General features: G+C 43.1%; 2 protein-coding genes across 2 annotated transcripts in view; one reads left to right on the top strand and one right to left on the bottom strand.

Moving 5' to 3' along the window:
- frzb (frizzled related protein) overlaps positions 1-18,177 on the bottom strand; it is an 18,885-nt gene extending 708 nt beyond the window's left edge. Inside the window, exons 1-8 of the mRNA XM_058623470.1 lie at positions 17,758-18,177; positions 4,177-4,425; positions 2,590-2,625; positions 2,432-2,491; positions 2,200-2,265; positions 1,900-2,104; positions 659-722; positions 1-575 (exon numbers count right to left, since the gene is read on the bottom strand). The exon at positions 1-575 is cut by the window's left edge and continues 708 nt beyond it. Coding sequence (XP_058479453.1) covers positions 516-575; positions 659-722; positions 1,900-2,104; positions 2,200-2,265; positions 2,432-2,491; positions 2,590-2,625; positions 4,177-4,425; positions 17,758-17,962 — 945 coding nt within the window. The 5' untranslated portion in view covers positions 17,963-18,177 and the 3' untranslated portion in view covers positions 1-515. The remainder of the gene's footprint in view (positions 576-658; positions 723-1,899; positions 2,105-2,199; positions 2,266-2,431; positions 2,492-2,589; positions 2,626-4,176; positions 4,426-17,757) is intronic.
- Positions 18,178-19,787: 1,610 nt separating this feature from the next.
- LOC131475233 (dual specificity protein phosphatase 19-like) overlaps positions 19,788-20,000 on the top strand; it is a 4,648-nt gene continuing 4,435 nt past the window's right edge. The window contains exon 1 of the mRNA XM_058653210.1: positions 19,788-19,979. The gene's annotated coding sequence lies outside the window, so the exon portion shown is untranslated. The remainder of the gene's footprint in view (positions 19,980-20,000) is intronic.

The raw sequence follows: 20,000 nt of genomic DNA on the forward strand, positions 1-20,000 counted from the left end.
GCTGTAGTTGCTCTCTCTGGTTGCTCTGGTTGCTCTCTCTGGTTGCTTTGGTTGCTCTGGCTGTTTGCTAATAAGGAGAATCCTTGTTCCTTCTCTTCAGTTCAGTCAAACTTCAGGTCGTGGTCACAGACCCATCATCGAAGCACAAACGTCCATTAAATGTCCTCCTTCCCGTTGTCACGGCAACATGGCCGACCTCCAGGCTTACCAAAGGCCATGGAGCCAAAATGGCCGCCACCGGAGATTAAAAGTGTCACGTACAGACTGTATGGCTGTGCGTAGTAAAAAAGCTCCTCCTTCTATAATGTCTTTATGAGTGCTGTAGGTACACACACACACACACACACACACACACACACACACACACACTCTCTCTCTGACAAACACACACACACACACACACTAAATATTGTTTGTGCAAAGAAAAGAAAATACAACAAAACAAATGAAGGGATGAACTACATTCAGTGATAGTGCAATATCTACACACACACACACACACACACAGGCAGAGCTCAGTGGCGACCCCCGCGCTGACCTCCTCGACCTTTGCCCTGCCCGAGCTGACCCCATCTCTGGAAAGACAAACAGGAAATGAAGGAGGGGTCACACCTGTTTGTGTGTGTGTGTGTGTGTGTGTGAGAGAGGTCAGTCGTACCTTGACCTTCTTGCCCATCTTGTCCTTCCACTTCTGAGCAATGGAGGTGTCGATGAGGAGGAGCCTACACACACAAGCACAGTGTTCAGCCCACAGGGGGCAGCAGAGCTCAACATTTAATCAACATGAGTGACTAAGTTTTTGTTCTTTGTTAGCATGTTAGCGTGTTGTGTTTGAATGACTCAGCAGTTTTCTTCTGTTCTTTGTCAGTTTTCATGTTGTGGTTCTTTGTTAGCATGTTAGCGTGTTGCGTTTGAATGACTCAGCAGACTTGTGGTTCTACTCAGAATGACTTGTGGTTCTATGTTAGTGTGTTGTGTTTGAATGATTCAACAGTTTTCTTCTGTTCTTTGCCAGTTTTCATTTTGTGGTTCTTTGTTAGCGTGTTAGCATGTTAGCGTGTTGTGTTTGAATGATTCAACAGTTTTCTTCTGTTCTTTGCTAGTTTACATGTTGTGGTTCCTTGTTAGCATGTTAGTGTGTTGCGTTTGAATGATTCAACAGTTTTCTTCTGTTCTTTGCTAGTTTTCATGTTGTGGTTCTTTGTTAGCGTGTTAGCATGTTGAGTTTGATTGACTCAGCAGTTGTCTTCTGTTCTTTGCCAGTTTTCATTTTGTGGTTCTTTGATAGCGTGTTAGCATGTTAGCGTGTTGTGTTTGAATGATTCAACAGTTTTCTTCTGTTCTTTGCTAGTTTTCATGTTGTGGTTCTTTGTTAGTATGTTAGTGTGTTGCGTTTGAATGACTCAGCAGTTTTCTTCTGTTCTTTGCCAGTTTTCATTTTGTGGTTCTTTGTTAGCGTGTTAGCATGTTGAGTTTGATTGACTCAGCAGTTTTCTTCTGTTCTTTGCTAGTTTTCATGTTGTGGTTCTTTGTTAGCGTGTTAGCATGTTGAGTTTGATTGACTCAGCAGTTGTCTTCTGTTCTTTGCCAGTTTTCATTTTGTGGTTCTTTGATAGCATGTTAGCGTGTTGCGTTTGAATGATTCAACAGTTTTCTTCTGTTCTTTGCCAGTTTTCATGTTGTGGTTCTTTGTTAGCATGTTAGCGTGTTGTGTTTGAATGATTCAACAGTTTTCTTCTGTTCTTTGCTAGTTTTCATGTTGTGGTTCTTTGTTAGCGTGTTAGCATGTTGAGTTTGATTGACTCAGCAGTTGTCTTCTGTTCTTTGCTAGTTTTCATGTTGTGGTTCTTTGTTAGCATGTTAGCCTGTTGCGTTTGAATGACTCAGCAGAAAAAGTACCTGGACGTCTCCTCGTTCTCGTAGCCCATGATGAGGTATTCTTCCCCAGGAGACAGAGGAGGACACAGACAGGAGGACGAGTAGTAGAGCGTGTGCATCTCCTTGGGAATGTTGACCAGAGAAGACTTGAGCACCTCCTTCACCTCCACCACAGCCGTGGGCTCCAGACCACGGTTCCTCACCTCCTTCACCCGGGCTCTGATCACTGAGGACGACGAGCACACGTGTATCTCTGTAAACTGGTCACTATGACAACAAGCACACGTGCATCTCTGTAACCTGGTCACTATGACAACTCACCGTAGTTGTAGTTGTTCCTCAGGTACGTCTTCATGGTCATTCTGACCGTTTTACACCGACACCGATCTGAAGACACACACACACACACACACACGTAAAAGGCTTCTGTCAAAATCAATAATACTGATGTGTTTCACTGTCAGTTTATGTTTTACTGAACTTTCACTAAGAAAGAGCAAAGTGTTCAGAGACAGGTGGACAGACAGGTAGACAGACAGTGAGCGTGTGTCACCTCCGTGTGGTCCTCTGCAGTGAAGGTTGTTAGAGTCCATTGGAAAGTCTGGACTGGATTCTGTCGGAGGACAAAACACAGAATAATAATAATAATGTGTTTGTTTGTTTGTTTTTCAGAAAAGAAAACACGTGAGAGTGTCACGGGTCAGGACTCACCTGGATCACACCTGGACGGGTCCTGGTAGTACGGATCTACAGAGACACAGAGGTCACAGAGGTCAGATAACTGTCACAGGACATTTTCATATAGTTCTTTATCTGATCACATGACTCATTATTATTATTAGCCTGACTCTGACTGGGACCAGGATCCAGGTCCAGGGACCAGGATCCAGGTCCAGGAACCAGGAACCAGGATCCAGGATCCAGGATCCAGGTCCAGGAACCAGGTCCATGAAGTGAGGACATGGACATTTAGGAGACGTGGGGGTGGAGTGGCTCAGTGGTTAAGGCTGGTACCCTGTGTGCGAAAGACATCATGGTCGCAAGTTCGACTCCACCCTGGGTGATTGTACTCAATTCCATTGTAAGTCGCTTTGGATCAAATGACATGTAATGTAATGTAACGAGCAGAGACAGACTTGTTATGAGTGGAAACAGTGAAACCGTCGCCCTGACTGAACCTCTGCAGATCAACAAATCACAGCGAGGGGAAATCCCCGAGCCCCGCTGGGCCGAGCCGAGCCGAGCCGAGCCGAGCCGAGCCAGGAACAAGTGTGTGGGTGTAGCGGTGGAGGACGAGCGGATTGAGATGAGTTGTTGTTTTTATCATGAGATTTTACAGGTTGAGACGAGTGTGAGACGAGCGTGGGGTGAGGCGAGTGTGAGACGAGTGTGAGACAAGCGTGAGGCGAGGCGAGTGTGAGACGAGTGTGAGACAAGCGTGAGGCGAGGCGAGTGTGAGACGAGCGTGAGGCGAGTGCGAGGTGAGGGTGAGACGAGTGTGAGGCGAGCGTGAGGCGAGTGCGAGGTGAGGGTGAGACGAGTGTGAGACAAGCGTGAGGCGAGGCGAGTGTGAGACGAGCGTGAGGCGAGTGTGAGACAAGCGTGAGACGAGTGCGAGGTGAGGGTGAGACGAGTGTGAGACGAGGGTGAGACCAGTGTGAGGCGAGGGTGAGACCAGTGTGAGGTGAGGGTGAGACGAGTGCGAGGCGAGTGTGAGACAAGCGTGAGGCGAGGCAAGAGTGAGAAGAGTGTGAGGTGAGGGTGAGACCAGTGTGAGGCGAGTGTGAGACAAGCGTGAGGCGAGGCAAGAGTGAGACGAGTGCGAGGCGAGGGTGAGACCAGCGTGAGGCGAGTGTGCCGCTGCATGAACGAGCTCTTTCACACAGACAGGAAGTTGATGAGGGAGCAGAAACAAACAGAGTTATTCTCCAGCGTCCTCGTCCACCAGTGAATGGCGGCGTCTGTTCAGCGTGGACGACTGAGACACACACACACACACAGAGGCTCGTTCTCAGTGAAAACTAAAGACTCAGGGAATCAAACCTACGACGTCTGCGTCACATGATCACATCTTTATCCTTATAAACGTTTACTAACGTGTGTCTCACAGGGAGACAAAGACGTCGGACATTTGTCCATCAGACGTCTGTAGAGGACAAAGTGTGAAACAGTGGACAAACTACTTCTGTCTTTAACTCAATGACCTGAGTGAGTTCCCACTGAGAGCAAACCTCTGGACTGTCCCTGTACAGATGCAGCGTGAGGATGAGGAGGATGAAGAGGATGATGATGTCACACCTGGTCCCTCGGCCTTGACGATGGCCTCCGGTGAGATGCAGACGCCGCGGTCGTACAGCGGCAGCTCGCTGCAGGCCAGGCTGTCGGGCCAGCTGTGGTTGTAGCGCTTCATCACCGGCTCACAGCCAGACTTGGCGCGCTCACACACGGCCTTGCACGGTTTGATGGGCTCGTGCTGGAAGTCGATGGTGCAGATGGGAGCGTACATGGCACACAGGAAGAAGAGCAGGTCTGCACTGCAGCCGGTACCTGAGCGTACACACACACACACACACACACACACACACACACACAAACACATGAACTGTGAGCTCTGCTGAGGTCACACACACACACACACACACACACACACACACACACACACACACACACACACAAACACATGAACTGTGAGCTCTGCTGAGGTCACACACACACACACACACACACACACACACACATACACACACACACACACACACACACACACACATAAACTGTGAGCTCTGCTGAGGCCACGCACACACACACACACACACACACACACACACACACACACACATAAACTGTGAGCTCTGCTGAGGCCACACACACACACACACACACACACATGAACTGTGAGCTCTGCTGAGGTCACACACACACACACACACACACACACACACAGGCCAGAGACACCAGGAGGCCAAACCTCTGGATCCTTCCTCTGTCTCTCTCCAGAGTCCAGACACTTCCTCTGGTGGAGGTTCCTGAACGCATCATCAAACTTCTCCAAATGTTCACATCCAAATACTGACGAGAACTGCGTTCTACGCTCTTAAAGGCATCGTCTTTAAACGTGTTTGTTCTGCTCTGAATATGAACACACAGTAAACCTAGAGCTTCATAACAGAGAGATTATCATTATTATTAGTATTGTTATATTATTGTTATTGTTATATTATTACTATTGTTATTATTATCATTATTATTATCATTATTATTGTTATATTATTACTATTATTGTTATTATTATTAGGGTTCGAGCAACAAGGTTGCAAGAACCCTATTGAAATGCAAAAGATTATTAGGGTTCGAGCAACAAGGTTGCAAGAACCCTATTGAAATGCAAAAGATTATTATTAGGGTTCGAGCAACAAGGTTGCAAGAAACCTATTGAAACTGGAAGGATTATTATTATTATTATTCTTATTATTCCCCCAAATGAATTGCCTTTTTGAGGCCTTTCCCATACCCCAAAACTCACCAATTTTTGTGACCGCATCAATCCTGGTGTAAATTTACGTCTGAAAAAGGTTCGGGGAATGTGCGTCGAAAATTGAATGTGGGAGGGGCCAATAAGTGCGGCGCCACCTGTCCAAATTCACCATGACCAACACAAATATCGCACATGCACGAAATTCGGTACACATGTGTAGTGGGTCAGGATGAAGAAAAAATTACATTATGACCATGATCCAAACCCAACAGGAAATCCGCCATCTTGGGTTGATTGGCCATTTTTTGGCGATTTTGGCGAATTCGCAGCAATGGTATTTGAACTAACTCCTCCTAGAGTTTTCGTGCGATCACCTTCAAACTTGGTGAGGTCCCTGTGGACCAGTTGAGGAGCTCACGGTATCAAAAGTTTTTTCAAATGTCGCACGGCGCACGAGATAGGGGGCGGCAAAGTTCGTGATGATTCTGATGTTTCGCATCAGAAAAACAAAACTCTTATAACTTTGCGATGGAAGGTCCGATCCGAACCAAACTTGCTACCATTGATGATGGGCCATGGCTGAAGACGTCTATGAAAAAACGGTGAAGTTTGAAAACAGCGCCTCCTTGTGGTGAAAGAAAATACACAAAAAAAAAGTTTTTTTACAATTTCGGGAATAACTTTTACACAGATAATCGTACCGCACTGAAAATTGGTGACAACAGTCAAAACACATGGTAGATGATGCGTGATCAATATGACAACAAATCGTTTAACGGTGTTGCCATGGCAACGACGCAAAGTCGGATTTTTGGGACAAAAAATCAAACTGCTACAACTTCGTGAATCCTGGTCCGATCTGAACCAAACTTGCTAGGATTGATGATAGTCCGGCCCTAAAGACGTCTATATGAAAATATTCAATTTCGAAAACAGCGCCCCCTGGTGACAGCAGACAATATGACAGCTTGTATTTCAATTATCTCCTCCTAGAGCTTTTGTGCGATCACCTTCAAACTTGGTGAGATCAATGTGGACGAGTTGAGCATCAAAAGTTATCGAAAGCTTTTTAAAATATTGTATGGCGTACGAGATAGGGGGCGCCAAAATTGGAGATAATAATAATTTTTCATAACAGACAATGAAACTCTTATAACTTCGCGATGGAAGGTCTGATCCCAACCAAACTTGCTATAGTTGATGCTGGTTAGTTGCTGAAGACGACTATGTTGCTGAAACGGTACATTTTGAAAACAGCACCTCCTGGTGGTGGTAGAAAATTCTAAAAAAACAAACTGTTACAACTTTGCCAATCCTGGTCCTATCTGAACCAAACTTGCAAGGATTGATGACAGTCCGGCCCTGAACACGTCTATATGAAAATATTCATTTTCAAATACAGCGCCCCCTGGTGACAGCAGACAGAATTACATTTATAGTTTTTGATGCTGCTCCAACAGGGATTGTTGTATCCACTTGAAACTTAGTATGTGGGACCCCAGACCCTTCCTCAACATGTCCGTAAAAGGTCACCTCCCTACAGGAAGTGGAACGCCCGAAACAGGAAGTAAAGTCTTACATTGTCCGATTGACACGAAACTAGATATGTGAGTTACGGGACCTTCCCTGAACATGTTTACGGAGACGCCGTTGACCGAACAGGAAGTCGGCCATTTTAAACAGGAAGTGCCTTCTAACTTTGCCGTACATTGTCCGATCTGCACAAAACCTTATATGTAACACCAGGGACCTGTCCTGAGCAAGTCCGTAAAAGGTCACCTCCCTACAGGAAGTGGAACGCCCGAAACAGGAAGTAAAGTCTTACATTGTCCGATTGACACAAAACTAGATATGTGAGTTATGAGACCTTCCCTGAACATGTTTACGGAGACGAACAGGAAGTTCGCCATTTTAAACAGGAAGTGCCCTCTAACTTTGCCGTACGTTGTCCGATTTGCACGAAACCTTATATGTGACACCAGGGACCTGTCCTGAGCATGTCTGCAAAAGATGACCTCCCAACAGGAAGTGGAATGCCCGAAACAGGAAGTAAACTCTAAGATTGTCCAATCTGAACAAAAATTGATATGTAGGACAAGGGAACTTCCCTGAACACGTTTACAGATGCGCATTTGACCGAACAGGAAGTCGGCCATTTTAAACAGGAAGTGCCCTATAACTTTGCCATACGTTGCCCGATCCCCCCCGAAATTTGGATCGACATGCGCGGGGACGCCGCTGAAAATAACTAGTACTGAAAATAACTAGTACTGAAAATAACTAGTACCGCGCGCGGTGAATGAACGGGTGAGAGCGCGAGGCACGCGGGGAGCCGTGGCACACGGCGACCCGCGTGGGTCGGCTCGAACCCGTTCAGAACCGCGCGCGGTACTAGTTATTTTTATTATTATTATTATTATTCCTAAAAGTAAATCGCATTTTTGAGGCCTTTCCCATACCCCAAAACTCACAGATTTTTGTGACCGCATCAATCCTGGTGTAAATTTACGTCTGAAAGTCGTTCGGGGAAAATGCGTGGAAAATTGGAAGTGGGAGGGGCTAAAAAGTCACACAAAAAACTTCTATTAGGTCAACTCATGTCGGGTTTAACGTACGTGAACGAAACTTGGTACACACGTTCATTAGGTGGGGACGGTCAAAAAAGTCGATGACGACTTTCCCGTGAAACCTACAGGAAGTCCGCCATCTTGGGTTGATTGGCCATTTTTGGGCGATTTTGGCGAATTCGCAGCAATGGTATTTGAACTAACTCCTCCTAGAGTTTTCGTGCGATCACCTTCAAACTTGGTGAGGTCCCTGTGGACCAGTTGAGGAGCTCACGGTATCAAAAGTTTTTTCAAATGCCGCATGGCGCACGAGATAGGGGGCGGCAAAGTTTGTGATGATTCTGATGTTTCGCATCAGGAAAACAAAACTCTTATAACTTTGCGATGGAAGGTCCGATCCGAACCAAACTTGCTATGAGTGATGATGGGCCATGGCTGAAGACGTCTATGAAAAAACGGTGAAGTTTGAAAACAGCGCCTCCTTGTGGTGAAAGAAAATACACCAAAAAAAAGTTTTTTTACGATTTCGGGAATAACTTTTACACAGATAATCGTACCGCACTCAAAATTGGTGACAACAGTCAAAACACATGGTAGATGATGCGTGATCAATATGACGACAAATCGTTTAACGGTGTTGCCATGGCAACGACGCAAAGTCGGATTTTTGGGACAAAAAATCAAACTGCTACAACTTCGTGAATCCTGGTCCGATCTGAACCAAACTTGCTAGGATTGATGATAGTCCGGCCCTAAAGACGTCTATATGAAAATATTAAATTTCGAAAACAGCGCCCCCTGGTGACAGCAGACAATATGACAGCTTGTATTTCAATTATCTCCTCCTAGAGCTTTTGTGCGATCACCTTCAAACTTGGTGAGATCAATGTGGACGAGTTGAGCATCAAAAGTTATCAAAAGCTTTTTAAAATATTGTATGGCGTACGAGATAGGGGGCGCCAAAATTGGAGATAATAATAATTTTTCATAACAGACAATGAAACTCTTATAACTTCGCGATGGAAGGTCTGATCCCAACCAAACTTGCTATAGTTGATGATGGTTAGTTGCTGAAGACGACTATGTTGCTGAAACGGTACATTTTGAAAACAGCGCCTCCTGGTGGTGGTAGAAAATTCTAAAAAAACAAACTGTTACAACTTTGCCAATCCTGGTCCGATCTGAACCAAACTTGCAAGGATTGATGACAGTCCGGCCCTGAACACGTCTATATGAAAATATTCATTTTCAAATACAGCGCCCCCTGGTGACAGCAGACAGAATTACATTTATAGTTTTTGATGCTGCTCCAACAGGGATTGTTGTATCCACTTGAAACTTAGTATGTGGGACCCCAGACCCTTCCTCAACATGTCCGTAAAAGGTCACCTCCCTACAGGAAGTGGAACGCCCGAAACAGGAAGTAAAGTCTTACATTGTCCGATTGACACGAAACTGGATATGTGAGTTACTGGACCTTCCCTGAACATGTTTACGGAGACGCCGTTGACCGAACAGGAAGTCGGCCATTTTAAACAGGAAGTGCCCTCTAACTTTGCCGTACGTTGTCCTATCTGCACAAAACCTTATATGTGACACCAGGGACCTGTCCTGAGCATGTCCGTAAAAGGTCACCTCCCTACAGGAAGTGGAACGCCCGAAACAGGAAGTAAAGTCTTACATTGTCCGATCTGAACAAAACTTGATATGTAAGACAAGGGAACTTCCCTGAACACGTTTACGGAGACGAACAGGAAGTTGGCCATTTTAAACAGGAAGTGCCCTCTAACTTTGCCGTACGTTGTCCGATTTGCACGAAACCTTTTATGTGACACCAGGGACCTGTCCTGAGCATGTCTGCAAGAGATGACCTCCCAACAGGAAGTGGAATGCCCGAAATAGGAAGTCAACTCTAAGATTGTCCGATCTGCACAAAACTTGATATGTAAGACAAGGGAAGTTCCCTGAACACGTTTACGGACACGCACTTGACCGAACAGGAAGTCTGCCATTTTAAACAGGAAGTGCCCTATAACTTTGCCATACGTTGCCTGATCCCCCTCGAAATTTGGAACGACATGCGCGGGGACGCCACTGAAAATAACTAGTACTGAAAATAACTAGTACCGCGCGCGGTGAATGAACGGGTGAGAGCGCGAGGCACGCGGGGAGCCGTGGCACACGGCGACCCGCGTGGGTCGGCTCGAACCCGTTCAGAACCGCGCGCGGTACTAGTTATTATTATTATTATTATTATTATTATTCCTAAAAGTAAATCGCATTTTTGAGGCCTTTCCCATACCCCAAAACTCACAGATTTTTGTGACCGCATCAATCGTGGTGTAAATTTACGTCTGAAAGTCGTTCGAGGAAAATGCGTGGAAAATTGGAAGTGGGAGGGGCTAAAAAGTCACGCAAAAAACTTCTATTAGGTCAACTCATGTCGGGTTTAACGTAAGTGAACGAAACTTGGTACACACGTTCATTAGGTGGGGACGGTCAAAAAAGTCGATGACGACTTTCCCGTGAAACCTACAGGAAATCCGCCATCTTGGGTTGATTGGCGATTTTTTGGCGATTTTGGCGAATTCGCAGCAATGGTATTTGAACTAACTCCTCCTAGAGTTTTCGTGCGATCACCTTCAAACTTGGTGAGGTCCCTGTGGACCAGTTGAGGAGCTCACGGTATCAAAAGTTTTTTCAAATGTCGCACGGCGCACGAGATAGGGGGCGGCAAAGTTCATGATGATTCTGATGTTTCGCATCAGAAAAAAAAAACTCTTATAACTTTGCGATGGAAGGTCCGATCCGAACCAAACTTGCTACCATTGATGATGGGCCATGGCTGAAGACCTCTATGAAAAAACGGTGAAGTTTGAAAACAGCGCCTTCTTGTGGTGAAAGAAAATACACAAAAAAAAAGTTTTTTTACGATTTCGGGAATAACTTTTACACAGATAATCGTACAGCACTCAAAATTGGTGACAACAGTCAAAACACATGGTAGATGATGCGTGATCAATATGACGACAAATCGTTTAACGGTGTTGCCATGGCAACGACGCAAAGTCGGATTTTTGGGACAAAAAATCAAACTGCTACAACTTCGCGAATCCTGGTCCGATCTGAACCAAAGTTGTTAGGATTGACGATAGTCCAGCCCTAAAGACGTCTATATGAAAATATTAAATTTCGAAAACAGCGCCCCCTGGTGACAGCAGACAATATGACAGCTTGTATTTCAATTATCTCCTCCTAGAGCTTTTGTGCGATCACCTTCAAACTTGGTGAGATCATTGTGGACGAGTTGAGCATCAAAAGTTATCAAAAGCTTTTTAAAATATTGTATGGCGTACGAGATAGGGGGCGCCAAAATTGGAGATAATAATAATTTTTCATAACAGACAATGAAACTCTTATAACTTCGCGATGGAAGGTCTGATCCCAACCAAACTTGCTATAGTTGAGGATGGTTAGTTGCTGAAGACGACTATGTTGCTGAAACGGTACATTTTGAAAACAGCGCCTCCTGGTGGTGGTAGAAAATTCTAAAAAAAGAAACTGTTACAACTTTGCCAATCCTGGTCCGATCTGAACCAAACTTGCAAGGATTGAAGACAGTCCTGCCCTGAACACGTCTATATGAAAATATTCATTTTCAAATACAGCGCCCCCTGGTGACAGCAGACAGAATTACATTTATAGTTTTTGATGCTGCTCCAACAGGGATTGTTGTATCCACTTGAAACTTAGTATGTGGGACCCCAGACCCTTCCTCAACATGTCCGTAAAAGGTCATCTCCCTACAGGAAGTGGAACGCCCGAAACAGGAAGTAAAGTCTTACATTGTCCGATTGACACGAAACTAGATATGTGAGTTACCGGACCTTCCCTGAACATGTTTACGGAGACGCCGTTGACCGAACAGGAAGTCGGCCATTTTAAACAGGAAGTGCCCTCTAACTGTGCCGTACGTTGTCCGATCTGCACAAAACCTTATATGTGAGTTAAGGGACCTGTCCTGAGCATGTCCGTAAAAGGTCACCTCCCTACAGGAAGTGGAACGCCCGAAACAGGAAGTAAAGTCTTACATTGTCCGATTGACACAAAACTAGATATGTGAGTTACGGGACCTTCCCTGAACATGTTTCCAGAGACGAACAGGAAGTTGGCCATTTTAAACAGGAAGTGCCCTCTAACTTTGCCGTACGTTGTCCGATTTGCACGAAATCTTATATGTGACACCAGGGACCTGTCCTGAGCATGTCTGCAAAAGATGACCTCCCAACAGGAAGTGGAATGCCCGAAACAGGAAGTAAAGTCTTACATTGTCCGATCTGAACAAAACTTGATATGTAAGACAAGGGAACTTCCCTGAACACGTTTACGGACGCGCATTTGACCGAACATGAAGTCGTCCATTTTAAACAGGAAGTGCCCTATAACTTTGCCATACGTCGCTGATCCCCCCCGAAATTTGGATCGACATGCGCGGGGACGCCGCTGAAAATAACTATTACTGAAAATAACTAGTACTGAAAATAACTAGTACCGCGCGCGGTGAATGAACGGGTGAGAGCGCGAGGCACGCGGGGAGCCGTGGCACACGGCGACCCGCGTGGGTCGGCTCGAACCCGTTCAGAACCGCGCGCGGTACTAGTTGTTATTATTATCATTATTATTATCATTGTTATATTATTACTATTATTGTTATTATTATTATTATTATTATTGTTGTTATTATCATTATCATTATTATTGTTATATTATTACTATTGTTATTATTATCATTATTATTGTTATATTATTACTATTATTGTTATATTATTACTATTATTGTTATTATTATCATTATTATTATTATAATCATTATTATTGTTTTTATTATCATTATTATCATTATTGTTATTATTATTAGTAGTAGTAGTATTGTTATCATTATTATTATTATCATTATTATTTGTATTGTTATATTATTACTATTATTGTTATTATTATCATTATTATTATGATTATTATTATTATTGTTATTACTATTATTATTATTGTTATTATTATTATTATCATTATTGTTATTTTTATTATTGTTATTATTATCATCATTATTATAATTATTATTATTATTATTGTTATTATTGTTATATTATTACTATTATTATTGTTATATTATAACTATTATTGTTATTATTATAATTTGTATTATTACTATTATTGTTATTATTATTATTATTATCATTATTATTATTATTGTTATTATTATCGTTGTTATTATTATCATTATTATTATTATTATAATTTTATTATTAATATTATTGTTATTATTATTATTATTATTATCATTATTATTGTTAGTATCATTATTGTTATTATTATTATTATTATTATTATTGTTATTATCATTATTGTTATTATTATTATTATCATTATTATTATTGTTATTATTATCATTATTGTTAATATTAACATTTAATCTGCTGCAGCGTGACGATCTGTCAGAGGTCAGAGGTCACACGTCTGGAAGAAGCACAAACACGACGTCGCCACAGTTTTCCTCTGGAGGGTTGGGTCTGTGTGAGAGGGCGGGGCTTAACCACAGCAGGTCACTTGTTGGCGACTGAAAAGTTTCATGTTCGTCCAAAACCACAGAGCAGCTGCAGCAACTCCATGACCTGCGGCAGCCACTGGTGCATGATGGGAGCTGACAGGGCGTCTGCCGTCCACTGCCAATGTTAGTGCACGGGCGACGCCCACACGGAGGTTTAACACACACACACACACACACGGTGCTTCCCCACAAACGTGGAAAAATATGTTCACATTAGCTGCTCCACACACACACGCACACGCACGCACACACACGCGCACGCACACACGCACGCACGCACACACACACACACACACACACACACAGGAGCTGCTGGTCCTCTGCTGCCTCGTGTGGTCACTTTGTGTCACTGATGTTAAAATCCCTGGTTTTCTCTGTGGGCTTTGGTGTGGGAGAGTGAGTGGATTACAAACGTCTGTGTCACAGTGAGATAAAGAAGACGTCGTAGACTCAGACTGACGTACAAGTCTTTTATCACATGAGTAATGTTGACTGTGTCCAGCAGGAGACGTGCAGATAAAGACTGTGTCCAGCAGGAGACGTGCAGATAAAGACTGTGTCCAGCAGGAGACGTGCAGATAAAGACTGTGTCCAGCAGGAGACGTGCAGATAAAGACACAAACAAAGACAGACGACTCTTTTCTTTCCTGTTCTTTTCACTGTGACTCACACAGTTTAAAAGTGGAGATAAAGCATGAAGAGAATGTGCTGTTATTATCTTTAACTTATCAGAAACACACAGACGTGCGGATGTTCATGGTGTTCACCATCAGCGTGTGTGTGTCTGTGCGTGTCTGTGCGTCTGTGTGTGTCTGTGCGTCTGTGTGTGTCTGTGTGTGTCTGTGCGTGTGCGTGTCTGTGTTTAATGATCAGTTGCATCAATCTGAGCTTATTGTAATTTATTGCTCTCTGGACTGCGGTCAAATCATAAAACAGTGGTTTGGCTGCAGCTGGACACACAGACGTCCTCTGTGATCATTCTGACCTCAGCGCACACACACACACGCACACACACACACACACACGCACACACACACACGCACACACACACACACACACACGCACAAACGAAATTCACCTTTTTTCATCATCAACAGTTAAACATGTACAAACAGCTAAGAGTCAGTGACCTCAGTGACCTCAGTGACCTCAGTGACCTCTGTGACCTCTGAGCTTCAGAGAGTTTAACCGTGCACATGTTTGTCGTCAACATCAGTGTAAATATTCAAATATTCAAATATTATCAGTGATGTTAAAATACACACACACACATAGATCATGTGACTACTATCAGTGTATTCATTCAGGATGACATTTCTGATGTGTTGGTACACAGCTACTATAGAGCAGTGTTTCTGATTTTACCACCAGAGGGAGCTCACGTACTACTGGTGGTGCACGAACCACAGTTTGAGAACCGTGGCTCTACACAGCTGCAGTGTGGGTTTACTCAGATTTATCTACTCGTGAAGTTCACACAACTGAAAGAAACGCTAAACGTAAAGATCGTATCATGACTTAAACATCGCGATAATATCGCAACTTAAATATTGTGATGATACCACCAGTAAAGGGGCGGAGCTATGGTTAAAAAAAAAGGAAATGACATAAATATGTGAAATAATAATTAAATAAGAAAATAAATTCTAAATCATGAGATTCTGCAGCGCCCCCTTGTGGAACTTAATCACCAGGACTGTACATTTCCATGGTTTCAGCTGGTCTTTAACGGAACACAGCGTCAAAGCCACAGGTTTAAAATAGAGCAGCAGTGAGAGCAGCAGTGAGAGCAGCAGTGAGTCATGACTGTCCCTCTGTCCACTGTCAATAATTATGTCCATAAATATAAACGGGCCGGACTGAGGTCGGTGTTTTCCCGGGAATTCTTCACCAACATCAGTTTGAGTTTCCCAGGAAAAATTCCTGCGGTGTTTTTTTAAAAATCATAATAATTATTTTTATGACGACAACAAGGCTCGTAACCATGGAAACTGTCCGAGAATGACAAGAAAAAACATACCACGAAGACTTAAAGGATTAGTGACCTCTAATGGTGAGACTGCAGATCACAACATATGCTGCGTAACATTTACGTCAAACACAAATGTAGCTTGTCGCTATTGTTAGCAAGTCAATAACAATCGTATGACTTAAATATTGTGATATCATATGACTTAAATATCACAATATCGTATGTTGACTTAAATATCACGATAATATTGTATCTTGACAAAAAATATCATGATATCGTATTGTGACTTAAATATTGTGATAATATTGTGATATCGTATCGTGCTAATATTGTATGGTGACTTAAATATCGTGATATCGTATCGTGATAATATTGTACTGTGATAATATCGTGGTATCGTAGCGTGATAATATTGTATGGTGACTTAAATATGATATCGTATTGTGATAATATTGTATTGTGACTCAAATATTGTGATAATATCGTGATATCGTATCGTGATAATATTGTACGGTGACTTAAATATCGTGATATCGTATCGTGCTAATATTGTACGGTGACTTAAATATCGTGATATCGTATCGTGATAATATTGTATGGTGACTTAAATATCGTGATATCGTATCGTGCTAATATTGTATGGTGACTTAAATATCGTGATATCGTATCGTGCTAATATTGTATGGTGACTTAAATATCGTGATATCGTATCGTGATAATATTGTACGGTGACTTAAATATCGTGATATCGTATCGTGCTAATATTGTACGGTGACTTAAATATCGTGATATCGTATCGTGATAATATTGTATGGTGACTTAAATATCGTGATATCGTATCGTGCTAATATTGTATGGTGACTTAAATATCGTGATATCGTATCGTGCTAATATTGTATGGTGACTTAAATATCGTGATATCGTATCGTGATAATATTGTACGGTGACTTAAATATCGTGATATCGTATCGTGCTAATATTGTACGGTGACTTAAATATCGTGATATCGTATCGTGATAATATTGTACGGTGACTTAAATATCGTGATATCGTATCGTGCTAATATTGTACGGTGACTTAAATATCGTGATATCGTATCGTGCTAATATTGTATGGTGACTTAAATATCGTGATATCGTATCGTGCTAATATTGTATGGTGACTTAAATATCGTGATATCGTATCGTGCTAATATTGTATGGTGACTTAAATATCGTGATATCGTATCGTGCTAATATTGTACGGTGACTTAAATATCGTGATATCGTATCGTGATAATATTGTACGGTGACTTAAATATCGTGATATCGTATCGTGCTAATATTGTACGGTGACTTAAATATCGTGATATCGTATCGTGATAATATTGTACGGTGACTTAAATATCGTGATATCGTATCGTGCTAATATTGTACGGTGACTTAAATATCGTGATATCGTATCGTGCTAATATTGTACGGTGACTTAAATATCGTGATATCGTATCGTGCTAATATTGTACGGTGACTTAAATATCGTGATATCGTATCGTGCTAATATTGTACGGTGACTTAAATATCGTGATATCGTATCGTGCTAATATTGTACGGTGACTTAAATATCGTGATATCGTATCGTGCTAATATTGTACGGTGACTTAAATATCGTGATATCGTATCGTGCTAATATTGTACGGTGACTTAAATATCGTGATATCGTATCGTGCTAATATTGTACGGTGACTTAAATATCGTGATATCGTATCGTGCTAATATTGTATGGTGACTTAAATATCGTGATAATATCGTGACTTCTACTTCAACACGCTGTAAAAACATGTTGCCATTAAAATGGCCGCCTCCATGAAGCCACACCCCCTCTCATGTACATAAAAAAGTATTTTTTATTAATTTAAAGTCATTTAAAGTTATTGTAAATGATTTAAGTTTAGTTTAATTATAAACACAATGATCATGTGATCATTTTCTCAAAAGTTACAGAAAAGAAATCTTACTGATGTTATGGGAAGATGCAGCGCCCCCTCGTGGCCCTTCAGAACACATCACTAGGACTCTATGTTTGTGATTTTCCTCATAACCAAGTTATTGTGAAACACTTTGATCACAATATTCGATAATATCGCATATTTGAATCTTCTGAACTTAAAACTAAAAACTAAAAACTCAACAATGACGTCATCATCTTCACGGACTCCAGGTTGTAACGGAAACAACTGACGGTAAAGTTGAGACGGTAAAGTTGGGGGGATGACGTCACTCACCCAGAAGCCCCTCGAACTGCTCGATGGCCAGAACCGCGTTGTCCTGCGTGCTGTGGTGGAGGTGGTTCGGCATCTTCGTCATGTTCCACGGCATCGATCTGCACAGCGGGATCCGGACCGGCTCGCAGGACGCGGCCCGGACCGCGGCCGGACACAGAGCGCAGGAGGCGGCCAGCGCGAGCACGAGGAGTCCCGGGGAGAGCATGACGGTGAGACCCGAACCAAGACCAGGACCAGAAGGAGCAGGAGGAGCGGAGTCAGACTGGTTCTGACTGAAACACGGAGTCAGTGTGAGGAAGAGGAGGAGCCGCTTCTTATCCACACCTTCACCTCCTGCTCCTCCTCCTCCTCTGACCGCCCTCCTCCTCTACCTTCACCTCCTACTTTCACCTCCTTCTCTCCTGCATTCTTCTTTCCTCCTTCATTTTATTTTATTTATATGTCTCCTCTTTACTTCTTTACTCTCTTCTTCTCTCCTGTCCTCCTTTCGTCCTTTCCTCTTTCCTTGCCTCTTTCCTCCTTCTCTCCTATCTCCTTTGCTTCCTTCTTTCCTCTCTCCTTCTCCCCTGCTTCCTTCTTTCCTCTCTACTTCTTCTCTCCTTCCCTGCTTCCTTCTTTCCTCTCTCCTCCTCTCTGTGAAATCATGTGGTCATGTGACAGGTGTGAAAATGTGCTGACTCATGATTGATGATGGAGGAGAGACACTGACCTCTGACCTGTGTAGAATGTGTGATGCTGAGTCATGGTGGCTGATCTGTGTGTGTGTGTGTGTGAAGACTACGACTCCCAGCATGCACTGCTGCACAAATGTGTTAAACCTGTCAGTTAAACACATGTGAACCAATCAGAGAGCAGCTCCACTGAACTGACCTTTGACCCTGAAGATGATGTGTGTGTGTGAGCAGTAATGGTTGTCAGATGTTGGAGGAGCTTCTGATGTGTGTGTTGACTGAACGCCAACACACACACACACACACACACTCACACACACACACACACACACACACACACACACACACACACACACTGTCTCAGGGTTTTGTGAGTCATGGACTCAAGAAGAAAACTGAGTCAGCGTTTTCTTTTGACTTCCTTCTTCACTTTTTGTTTTTGGTTCTCATGATTTCACCTCACACACACACACACACACACACACACACACGCGCACGCACACACACACACGCGCACGCACACACACACACACACACTCACCAGTTTATGAAAGCTCCTCTTTAATCTCCTCACCAGCTTGCTTCCTCTCCTTATCTCCTTTTGATGCATGCATAGATGGATGAACGTGTGAATGTATAGATGGATGGATGAATGCATAGATGGATGAACGTGTGAATGTATAGATGGATGGATGGATGTGAATGGATGAATGTAAAGATGGATGGATGAATGTATAGATGATGGATGAATGTATAGATGGATGAATGTGTGAATGTATAGATGGATGAATGTGAGAATGAATGAATGTATAGGTGGATGAATGTGTGAATGTATAGATGGATGAATGGATGATTTAAAGTTCATCAGCTTCATCCTCACCAGCTCATAAACTGGGGTTGGGCTCCATCTAGTGGACGTAACAGGAAATGACCCTCACAACAGAAAAACCTGAGGGCCACAGGGGGCGCTGTGCCAGTGTCAGCTGACAGAGGGCGACAGGCCGGGGTCACATGACCATCACAGAGAAGACACATGGATACACACACACACACACACACACACACACACGAGAACATGTGGTTCTGACCCCGGGTCAAGAACTTGGGCCTTCTTGCTGCAAAGGCAAGAGTGTTAACCACTACACCACCATGGGACCCACACACACACACACACTCATTCATTCCTATTCTTTAAATAAAGTTTAAAACAATAAAAATACATAAAAACATTTAGAGAGGACTACACACACACACACACACACACACACACACACACACACAGGTGTCAGGTGTCTCTTCACTGACTCCGCCTCCTCCTCCTCAGAGTTGGTCCAGTTCATAATCTCACCTGAAGTAAAGACTCTGGCTCCTCTGAACCAGGTCTTTGGCCTCTTCTGTTCTGTTCTGGACTGGACCGGACTGTACTGGACCAGAGGATGATGAGGAGTGTGTGATCTGGTTTCTGGTGTTTAAACTGGACACTCCGCTCCTCAGCTGAACCAGAACTGTTCTAAACCGAGCCGGACCAGAACTGAACATCTAAACAAACAGGTTTGTGTTTTTAAATCATAT

The sequence above is a fragment of the Solea solea genome, chromosome 2, assembly GCF_958295425.1.
Source record: "Solea solea chromosome 2, fSolSol10.1, whole genome shotgun sequence".
NCBI lineage: Eukaryota > Metazoa > Chordata > Actinopteri > Pleuronectiformes > Soleidae > Solea > Solea solea.